We start from the raw sequence: 11,271 nt of genomic DNA on the forward strand, positions 1-11,271 counted from the left end.
TAAATCTCACCACTCAACTCATTCAATTGTTTATTTACATTTATATTGATTTTTAATTGTTGATCGGAATGAGCCAAAGCGTGCGGAAAACAAACAAAACGTGACTTAAACGGTCGTCATGGATCCTTTGGAGGTCATGTTGAAAAATACCGGGTGGCTCTAAATGATTGAAATGGTGTTGGCAACACTGGGCAGTCAAGAAAAAACAACTTTAATGATTTATTCAACGTTTACAACTCGTCTTTTGTCTTCTTCGCGGCGATGACATACTCGTTCAAGTCATCGGGGGCTTCAGCGCCATCTAGAGCCTCCGCTAAAGCCCAGTACCGCCGTCTCATTAGATGAGCGCTCGCTTTTGGTTGTCGGTTTCTGGTGAAGATCCCCTTTTTGTTCCCTCCGACTCGTGTGAATGCTAAAACCACCACTGAGCTTTTGTCGACACCAGCAGGTACTCACTTTGAGCTGTTTTAAAGTCCGCAAAGTTCCAGATCATCTCTCCAATAAAGTACCCTTCTTCTCTCATCTTGTCGAAGGCTTCAAAGTGGCGACTGAGCAGCTCGTCTTGGTACTCTTCCGACCAAACGAACGATGGGAGCTAAATTGGACTAAAGTACCAACTGGGAAAGATGGGGGTACTTACGATGTGGAGACCTTCTTGGGTGTCGGCGCCATATTCAGTTACCAGAACTGGGATGTTGTGTTTTTCGTGCCACCGCTTCAGTACTGAAGTTGCGTCCGCGACTATGACATCGAGGTCTCCACTGTTACTGTACCATGCGTAGTAGATGTTCGAAGAAGCGATATCAATAAACTGGCCGGAATAATCGGAATCCGCCACTTGGTTGTTGACGACAGTCACCGGGCGACTGAGGTCTAAACTCTTGATATGACCTACCACTTCTTTATAGTACGCTTCCGACGTGTTGTACTGCGTCCTGGGTTCGTTGGCTGCTGACCAAATGATAACCCCAGGACGGTTCTTGTCTCTTTGTATAAGTTCAGTGAGGGACTGTTTGTGGTTCTCCAAGAGTTCGTCCGAGAAGTTTTCAGTATTGACAGCTGGACACTCGTCTATGATCATAATCCCATATTCGTCAGCCAAGTCCATGATCTCTTCAGCGTACGGATAATGGGAGGTACGATAAGCATTAGCTCCGATCCATCGAATTAAATTGTAATCTCGGATGATAAGAGGAAGGTCCAATCCTTTGCCTCTAATATCCGAATCTTCGTGACGACCAAATCCGCGCAGATAAATCGGTTTGTCGTTGACTTTAACACTCTTGGAGTCCCATGAAATGGTACGAATCCCCACCAGTTGTGAGTACTTGTCCACCAGAGTACCATCGCCATTGAAGAGTTCGATTTGGAGAGAGTACAAGTAGCCTGGATTGGGGTCCATCAAGTAAGGCCACCAGAAGTTGGCGTCTTTAACAAAGAGGCTGCCTTCGAGTACCGTATCAGAGACCACTTCTTTGCCCGTTTTATCAAGAAGACTGACTTTGGTGGTCACTGTATCGGACCCTTCCACTGAAATTGAGTAGTTAACAAACCCATTGGTACCATCAATATCGGTACTAATGGTGACATCATCAATATAAGTCGATGGAGTAGTGTATAGTACCACCGGACGGTCAATACCCGCATAGTTAAAGAAGTCAAAAGTATAACTCTGCTTGATGCGACCACTAAAAAACAACTTAAAGGAGGGGACCAAAGTAGTACCACTTCCTTACCTTACGAGCTCACCGACAGACCCCTGAGGAATCGAAGTTTTAGTAAGAGTATTATCAACAGCCACCGTAATGGTGTTGTTGCTGCTTCCAAAATTAAGAAGCGAAGAGATTTCCGCTTGGAATGGCAGATGACCGATTTGGTGGCTCACAGCCCACTCTCCATTAACCCACTGCAAGAACAACCATCGTCATCTCAATGGTAAAAAACACAGATACTTACAACTTCCGCGGCGTAACACACTGAAGAGAATCGTATCCAAACCTTCTCTCCACTCCACGACTTCGGAACGACAAAGTTTCGTTGGTACCACACCGGTCCTACATGGTCTCTGAGCGCGGAATCAGTACCTATATCGTTGTAACTCGCTGGTACCGGCATGAGTTGAATATCAAGCTCAGCTGTGGCAGCAAAGTTGATTTTGTACCAACTGTCAACTTGGCCCCGTACCGGATCGGTGCTGTTAGTAAGAGCGAAGTTCCATAAGCCATCTAAGGAGAGGAGTTCTCGAGTTTCGGAGGCCCGGGGGTAGAGGATCCCAGCAGCGTGGATGTTGGTCACCAGAAGCAACAAACAGAGGAGAGGAAGCAACATGGTGCTGGTTACAGTACTATTGTTGTTGCCAATTGGAGGTACTTATGTCGAGGCGTTTATATTCGAGCTGGGATAAACACTCGAGTCTTTTGTTGTCAGTGAAGATGGTAAACAAACGATAAGGAGATAAGAAAGTTTCCTGAAGTGGTTGGTACTTCATATTTGGGACGTGTTGGATAAGAAATTTTAATCAGAAAACGAATTTAATCTGATCTTATAAAAACCCACGGACAGGCTTCGATTTATTTAAAAGGCCACGTCCGCAAGAACGGCAAAAAAAGTAACAAAAACCAGCAACTCTGAAAGAGAAAGTGTTACGTATTTGTCCCGAACGTGAATATTCATCACGCATAATTTGACTGGTTTGCAGCATTACCATAATTCGTTTTTTCTCCAGTGCTGCAGTTTTTTGTCATTAAAAAATTGGGGTACCGGACTATATACATGCGCAGTCAAAATAAAGTCAGTTTTTTTCAAAAATTGGGCTGTGTAAAACAGACTTTCAAAGTAGGCATAATAAATTATTGTAGGCTTAACAATGACATGACATGACATTTATGCAGTTATGAACTACTTACAATTGTCGGTTTAGGTTGAAATCTCTACTTTGACAATTTTTTTTTTATTTAAAGTTGGAATCTTGACGAATTAACTGGAAATTTCAATATGACAAGGTTGGCATTATTCACCAAAAATTTGACATTTTTTTTTTGTTTTATTAGTGTCATTCTTAAGCCTACAATAGTTATCATTATGCCTAATTTGAAAGTTGGAATCTTGATACACAGCTATTTTCATGTCAAAACTGACAAATGTCAAATTCTGGGGGACATTGATGCCAAAGTAGGCTTAACAATGACACTAATAAAACAAAAGAAAAAACAGTTATGCAGTTGTGAACTACGTATAATTGTCAGTTTAGGTTGCAAATCTCAATTTTGACAGTTATTTTATTTTTTTCTTTAAAGTTGGAATCTTGACGAAGTAGCTTTGGAAATTTTAATATGACAAGGTTGGCATCATTGTCCTCCAGAATTTGACATTTGTCAGTATTGACATAAAATTAGCTGTGTATGAAGATCTCAACTTTTAAAATAGGCATAATGACAATTATTGTAGGCCTAACAGCGACACTAATAAAATAAAAGAAAAAGTGACATTTATGCAGTTATGATCTACTTACAATTGTCGGTTTAGGTAGCAATGTTCACTTTGGTATAGTTCGTACAGTGAGAGTTTGAATGACAGAAAAGTCACTAAATCTACGCAATAAAAAGTGTACCATACGCGCGAAATTTAAAATAACAAAATAACCCCAGTTACTGACAACCCTGTCAACCCATTTCGCGTAGGAATTTAGTGTTTTTAGTGTATTTTGTAGCATAATTTGCTACCAACCTATATGTCAACTGTCGAAATATCCCAATCTCTCACCGGATATACTATACTTATTTTTTTATTTGACGTTAGAATCTTGACAAATTAGCTTTGGAAATTTAAGGTTGGCATTGTTGTTCCCCAAAATTTGCCATTTGCCATTTCGACACGAAATTTGCCGTGTATCAAGATTGCGTAGTTAATTAGTGCGTGCCCTTAAGAACAAAACAAAAGTTTGTGACCTTTGCCACTATTCACAACCTAAATCAAGTGCAGATTGTTATTTTCCGACTGCAACTCCACTAAACTCAAATTTCAAAAATCCCGCGCTTGAGCTCGACTGAGACGGCTGTGAAACTGTCGGTAAGATCGCGAGTGCTGTGTTTCAAAGTGCCGATTTCTAATTCGGCGTAAAAACGCAGTTTTTAGTGCCCCCTCGTGAATTTTAGTGTTCTGAAACATTCATAGAAGTGTTCCAAGTGTTCTGCGCGTGTTCACCAGTCAAAACTGTGGAAATTAAGGTAAATTTTGCAACTTTTTCATCAAAACGCGTTGGTCCATGCGAAAATTCTTGGCTGTAAATCAATTCAATTCTTTAGGACGAAAATTAGGGGACTGATAATAGTGAGATTGAGTGGAGCTGTGCCACTTAATTTCGGCCGACACTGTATCTCGCTCAACCTTGAATTCCACTTAATATGCAACAAACAAAATCCGCGTTTTCTTTGTTTTTATTATAAACGAATCACAATTCATCATGAACAACAGGTCTAGCTACATATCTGTAGAGATCATTTGGTAAAGTGGCATTGTACAACTGACTGGCCAAAGCCCAGTAGCGTTTCCGTAGATGATGAGCACTGGCTTTCGGTTGTCGACTCCTGGTGAAAATCCCCTTCTTGTTCCCACCGACTCTGGTATACGCTACAAGACGAAATAAACTCGCGTGTTGTTATGTTAAACCTACTTACTCTGAGCTGTTTTGAAATCGGCGAAATTCCAGATGAATTCCCCGATAAAGAAACCTTTTGATCGCAATTCATCAAAGGCTTCGAAGTGTTTCGACATCAAACCTACCTGGTACTCTTCCGACCAAATAAACTCAGGAGTCTACAAGAAAAAGAGGTAAAAGACCGTAAGTATGCAGGTAGATTCGTACGAAATGGAGGCCTTCAAGGGTATCACCTCCGTACTCTTGCATTATGACTGGTTTGTTGAATTTTTCGTGCCAAGCAGTGGCTTCGGCGATCACATTGGGAGCTATCACGTCCAGGTTACCCCCGTTGCTGTACCAACCATTGTAGCGGTTGAAGCTGACGATGTCCACAAACTCTGACTATGAAGAAATAAGAGAAGCCACGAGGAAGTCGATACTCACTGAATAGACGACGTTGACAGATTGCGCCTCCACGATGGTGGTGGGTCGCGTCACATCCAAACTCTTGATGTGTTCAATAACCGCTTGGAAATACGTTTTGGCGACGGGGTACTGCGTCCTGGGCTCGTTCGCCGCAGACCACATTATCACACTGGGTCTGTTCTTATCCCTCTTGATCAACTCAGTCAGAGAGTTCTTATGCTTGGCCAACAACGTGTCGAAGAAGAACTCCGTGTTGACACTCGGACACTCATCAATGATCATAATTCCGAACTCGTCCGCCAAGTCCATGATCTCTTCAGCGTACGGATAATGAGATGTTCGGTACGCATTGGCGCCCACCCATTTGATCAGATTGTAGTCGCGGATGATTAAAGGAAGATCCAAGCCTTTGCCTCTGATATCAGAGTCTTCGTGTCTTCCAAACCCGTGGAGGTACACAGGCTGGTTGTTGATTAACAAAGACGTGTTGGTCCACGTCACTGATCGGATGCCAATCGGTTGACTATACTTGTCGATGACGTCGCCTCGGTCACTTAACAGCTCCACTTGTAAAGTGTAGAGATATCCAGGATCGGAGTGCATGAGATAAGGCCACCAAAAGTGCGCATTTGGAACTTCGAGAATCCCATGGGGCTCCCCGTAGTCGTCACTCACCGCGCACACAGTCCCGGACTTGTCGATGAGACTGACGCGACAAGTTATGTTTGCATCACTGACGTAACTTATCTTGTAATCCACGAAACCTAGAAACTGAGTCGTACCACCTTGATAGTCATGGTACTGAAAACTTACCAACATCACCATCAATCTCCGTGGCGATGGTGATATCATCGATGTAGTTCTTCGGGGTGGTGTAGAGAACTACCGGACGGTCAATCCCCGCGTAGTTGAAGAAGTCAAAGGAGTAGCTTTGCACCAATCGGCCGGTTTCCAGCTCATCGACTTTACCTTGAGGGACGGTATCAGACAAAAGAGTATTATCGCACGCTACTGTAATCAAATTCTCTTTTCCGTACTTGAGGAAACTCGTGACTTCTGCAAGGAATGGTAAGTGTCCGATTTCGTGGCTCATCACCAATTGTCCGTTGATCCACTGAAACCACCCATGAGACTCTGGAGAGTTGTTAAAGAATAGTTACCACTTGGGACGCGTACGAAACTGATCCAAATCTCAACCAGACTCTCCCGATTTGGTACCAGGATTTGGGCACGAAGAACTTGCGGTCGTACCAAACCAACCCAACGTGGTCTCGGATTTTCCAGCTGGTGGTCACGTCGTTGTAACTACTCGGGACGGGCATCAAATGGACTTCGACATCCAAGAGCTGGAATTGGAGGGTAAAAACGGAAGTTTGACTAAAGGTAGTACCTCTTTCAGATGTTTTTTGTACCAGTGCTCTTCGAAACCTTGCAGGGGGTAGTTCGGTTGGGGTACCACGAAATTCCAGAGACCATCAAGGGAGAGGAGTTGGCGCGTCTCTGACTGGCGAGGGTAGAGGATGCCACCATGGTACGACTCGGATTTGACGTGCAGGAAAAGGGAGAGAAGCAGGAGTTTCCGGGCCATTTCCTATCTGAATTAAAATGGAAATTGCAGCGACGCCTTGGGGGGCTATTGTAATCGAATCTGCGTTTATTGTTATTGCCTCGATTTTCTTATCGTGTTAACCGCAAACCAAACAGAAATCGAAGGGCGTCGATTTTGGCCAAGGGTACTTTGTTTTGCGTAGTTGAACGAGTTTGCGGTGCATCCTGAATTTTTCTTTATTATTAGTCTTTAAAATGTCAAGCAGGTGATCAACCTTGTGTAATAAAAAATGAAGTTCGAGGTCATGTCGAAACAGCCATTGCAAAAAACATCAGTTCATTGAATTGTTGATAATTTAATGACATCATGAGTTGATCATCTCTTTGAAGTAGGGCCCGGTGTGATTTAAAGTTCAGAAACCCAAGAGTTGAGAATTCGATGAGATCATTATTCTTATGTAAAAGAAAATTATAGACGGACAAGGCAATTAATCGTACAGTGATCTTAATTGGCGAGGATGGTCGGTGCCCTTCGAAGAAACAAGCAGAAGATGGTAAAAAAAATTCGAAACTAGCCATAAAGCGATTTTCCACAAATGCAATTTCGACGTTTATGTCTCCAATAAATCACTCCTGACACGCTTTCTGAAGACATAAAGGCCTTTTTTAGCACACATGTAATAGTTACCTAATTTTGACTTCTTCAACTTTAGGCCCTCGGGTCACAATATCTAGTCACCATCAACAATTCGTATGATAATTAAGCACGAGACACACTGAACACCTGATCTTCAACTAACCACGAGTGCTTATGCCTTTCTAATCGTAATCCACCGCTTATTTATATTCCCGCCGAAGTCGCGAACATGAAGTGCCATTGATAAGTCGACGACGAGCTTTTATTGGCTTCCCAGTGACAAAAATCGGATGTTGTCCCAATTAGAAGGTGTGTTTTGATGTTGCCGCTTTCTAGGGCTCATTATTTGATGCATTATTCCCATACACACCTCCTATCTTCACTTGCATGCGAAAAATTCGAACTGATTGTAAAGTTGAGAAATGTGTTAATAGCCTCTCTGATTGTTACGGTTGAACGTTTATCGTTGTCGTTCTGGTTTGGCCGATAAATTGATTTCACGCGAAAATTTCTAGGAGGCGGTGAAATTTATTGTTGGTTGGTGCACCTGCAATTTCTAAATTTGACGTTTTGGGAAAATTTAAACAATTGGTTTTTAGAACCTTGGATTAACTCGCGACGCTAGTAAAATAACAACAATAAATGTCGGAGGAACGTGTTATTTGACTACAAGCTATTAATTAAAATTTTCCAAGGAATTTCCACACAAAATCGATTTTGTGGTTTGCAAAATAAACTTTTATCGTTGACGCAATATGACAGGGGAAACTTTCAAATTTCGCGCGTTCAGGAAAAAACTTGACAAACCGCAGTACTTTCAATGGCAGTGACATTAAAACAAGCGAATAATCTAGAGCTTTTTGGGTGTAAATCAGGCTTTTAATCTTTTAGATTATCAGATCGTAAAATAATCAACTTTGCAAGGTCAAACGCTTTTGCTGCCAACTCTTACTGAAAAAAAATGCTGAAAGCTGCTGCCAACTTTATTTTTTAAAGACTGGGCCAATAGAAAATAAACTTTAAGGGCCGATTTACACAATAATTTAATTCAAATTAAGTTAACTTCGCAACTAATTTGACGATTGCTGATATTTGATTGGCGAAAAAACGATTAAACGTGATTTAAGTCTTTAAACCAGCCTCTAGTATTCTGGCGCGCAAAATTTGAAATGTTTAAAAAATGTAAGTTATTTTCTCACAAAACACACAATTTCATATATTTTCTATTCGGAAGTGTAATTTTAATAGTTTTAATGTAAAATCAATGAAATTGGTAGGAATTATATCTGTTTCATTATCAGTTTCAAATTCCAAATTTTTTGCACCACAGGGACGGATTTTAGAAATTTTTATTTTCGAAACGTACTAAAAATTTCTTATATTTTCTTTTCGAAAGAATCATTTTCGTAGTTTTGATGGAAAAATAATGAAATTTGGAGGAATTACTATTTTTGATTTGCCTATTATTCGCTCCAAATTTCAAATTTTTTGCACCACAGGGACGGATTTTAGAAATTTTTATTTTTAAGACAAACCAAAAATTTCTTGTATTTTCTATTCAGAAGTATAATTTTGGCAGTTTTGATGCAAACGCAATGAAATTTAGAGGAATTTCTATTTTTAATTTGTTTATTGTCTGTGCCAAATCTTAATTTTTTTGCACTACCGGGACGAATTTTAGAAATTTTTATTTTCAAGACGAACCAAAAATTTCCTATATTTTCTATTCGGAGGTGTAATTTTAGTAGTTTTGATGCAAAAGAATTTTAATCTTTTAGAAAAAAAGTTGTGGCAAACTTGCGCAGAACTAACTTGTACGCATCTCACAGTTGCGTCAAGGTCAAACGCTTTTGCTGCCAACTATTACCGAAAAAAATACTAAAAACTGCTGCCAACTTTACTTTTTAAAAAGTGGGTCAATAGTAAAGAGCTCTAAGGGTCGATTTACACAACAATTTAGTTAAAATTAGGTTAATTTTGCAACTAATTTGACGATTGCTGACATTTAATTGGCTGAAAACCGGTCACATGTCACTTTAACGTGATTAAAGTTTCTGTAAACCGGCCTCTAGTATTCTAACGCGCGAAATTTAAAGTATTTTGAAAAAAAATTAAGTTATTTCCACACAAAACATATAATAAAAGTAGTACCGTTACAAAAATGGTACTTTACCTTGGACTAGAGTAAACCATATGAATCTGGCGCTATCTCACTTACCGACTCGCATCTAGTTTTTTTTCAGTTTTGTTGATATTTGGACACTCCTTGCATTCCCACACTATCAATTTATCAACATAATAACATGTCATTTAGATGCTTAATTTACCGTTAAATTGTAACACAGACAGTGACGAAACATGTACAAAAAGACGATAATAAAAGGGACAACATATTCGTAGTTAACATAAATTAATAATTGAATTTAGTTAATTCCAATTCAATTTTTATAAAAAGGCGCGCTACTATAACGAGAATATTTACGTGAAAAAAAAGAATGTATATGTAATTAATTAATGAGTTAATTAATAATTACTCACCCAGCCGACTGTCCTCTTTTCAAGTCCAACAACAACTCCGCTTGCATTTATTTCGAATTAACATGAAAGTGCTCGAAAACACGTTTTCATTGTTGTCTCTGATAACATCTTCTAGTCGTTATCATTTAATTGAGCGTTGGTCGAAATTCTCAGTTTAAAAATTTCACAGATTCCTATACTAGTTTCCTCTGATGTTTCACTAGATGGCGCCACGCTCTAATCTCTCAACTGTTTTTTTAATCTTGAGAAAAAAAGTGCACTTTCTGCGACCCAGACGTGGGCGTTCTTCATTCCGTCGTGAAAAACTATCAATTTGAACTTGAACGGAAGTTGCGGATGTGGATGGGAGTCATTTCCGCTCGGTCATTGCTCTAAAAGCTCGTGCGCTATTTTTTTGGCCTTGGCGCGCTTTTTTTTGAAATTTTTCAAAGATAATTTATTTTTAGTCATGGCGCCTTGCATGCTAGTTCTCAAACAAATGTATATTCATGTTTAGGTTACCGCCCTCGTCTAGAGCACAGACCGTTTCGGTTGTTTAGTAGCAGACGTCACAGAGATGTAAACAAATTAAATTGCACTTTCTGTTTCATTAGGGAGAAGCCTGATTTGCATGCGCTTTGACCAGGCGAGTTTCGAACGGAGGCGGGAGCGAAAACGCTTTTTGATCGTTAATCATTATTTCGTCAATTGTGGTGGCATGTTGACAGATGGGGAGGGACCAGACCGGCGGGAACCGAACTATGAATAGGTTTTTTAAAGATGCTCAAAGTGTTGTGGGGGGCGCGGTAAATTAAGATAAATTGACATGTTAAAAAAGACCTGTTGAGGCTCGAATTACGAAGATCTGGAACGAAAAAGACACAGAAAGAAGAATAATGATGCGAAAATGGAAAAAGGGATTTGATCACATTGAAACCACTAACGTGGAAATCGTCTTCAGAATCGAGCCGGAGGTATAATTTTGGTAGTTTTGATGCAAAGGCAATGAAATTTGGATAAATTACTATTTTGGATTTATTGTCTGTTCCAAATTCCAATGTTTTTGCATCACAGGGACGGATTTTAGAATTTTTCATTTTTAAGACAAACCAAAAATTTCTTATATTTTCTGTTCGGAGGTGTTTTTATGCAAAGGGAATGAAATTTGGAGGAATTACAACTTTTGATTTGTTTATTGTCTGTTCCAAATCCCAAATTTTTCACACTTCAGAGACGGATTTTATAAATTTTTATTTTCAAAACGAACCAAAAATTTCTTATATTTTCTAGTCGGAAGTATAATTTTCGTAGCTTTGATGCAAAATCATTGAAATTTGGAGGAATTACTATTTTTGCTTCGCTTATTTACTTGTTTTAAATTCCAATTTTTTTGCACTACAGGGAGGGATTTTAAAAAAATATATTTTCAAGACAACTCACCAATTTCCTATACACATTTTCTGTTTGGAGGTGTAATTTTGGTAGTTTTGATACAAAGCAATGA

At 39.7% G+C, this 11,271-nt stretch overlaps 2 protein-coding genes across 4 annotated transcripts; both read right to left on the reverse strand.

The window, feature by feature from the left end:
• Positions 1 to 206: 206 nt before the first annotated feature.
• On the reverse strand, positions 207 to 2,404 carry LOC148170940 (beta-glucuronidase-like). The gene is made up of 5 exons (XM_088040705.1): positions 1,957 to 2,404; positions 1,737 to 1,906; positions 641 to 1,688; positions 457 to 595; positions 207 to 412 (listed from the first exon to the last, which is right to left on the reverse strand). The coding sequence occupies exons 1-5, from the start codon at positions 2,326 to 2,328 to the stop codon at positions 231 to 233; spliced, it is 1,911 nt and encodes a 636-aa protein (XP_087896831.1). The 5' UTR covers positions 2,329 to 2,404; the 3' UTR covers positions 207 to 230.
• A 2,016-nt stretch (positions 2,405 to 4,420) lies between these two features.
• On the reverse strand, positions 4,421 to 9,924 carry LOC148170941 (beta-glucuronidase-like). Of its 3 annotated transcripts, XM_088041358.1 has the most exons (9): positions 9,789 to 9,924; positions 9,469 to 9,529; positions 6,456 to 6,660; positions 6,226 to 6,411; positions 5,879 to 6,179; positions 5,084 to 5,829; positions 4,865 to 5,041; positions 4,677 to 4,815; positions 4,421 to 4,629 (listed from the first exon to the last, which is right to left on the reverse strand). In XM_088041358.1, the coding sequence occupies exons 3-9, from the start codon at positions 6,651 to 6,653 to the stop codon at positions 4,451 to 4,453; spliced, it is 1,926 nt and encodes a 641-aa protein (XP_087897484.1). In that variant the 5' UTR covers positions 6,654 to 6,660; positions 9,469 to 9,529; positions 9,789 to 9,924; the 3' UTR covers positions 4,421 to 4,450. The 3 variants fall into 3 exon arrangements, with proteins under 3 accessions (XP_087897484.1, XP_087897482.1, XP_087897483.1); XM_088041356.1 differs by lacking the exon at positions 9,469 to 9,529; XM_088041357.1 differs by lacking the exons at positions 9,469 to 9,529; positions 9,789 to 9,924 and adding an exon at positions 7,302 to 8,015.
• Between the last annotated feature and the right edge of the window lie 1,347 nt (positions 9,925 to 11,271).

The sequence above is a fragment of the Gnatocerus cornutus genome, chromosome 7 (assembly GCF_029298725.1).
Source record: "Gnatocerus cornutus isolate USDA-ARS CGAHR chromosome 7, icGnaCorn1.1, whole genome shotgun sequence".
Taxonomy (NCBI): Eukaryota; Metazoa; Arthropoda; class Insecta; order Coleoptera; family Tenebrionidae; genus Gnatocerus; species Gnatocerus cornutus.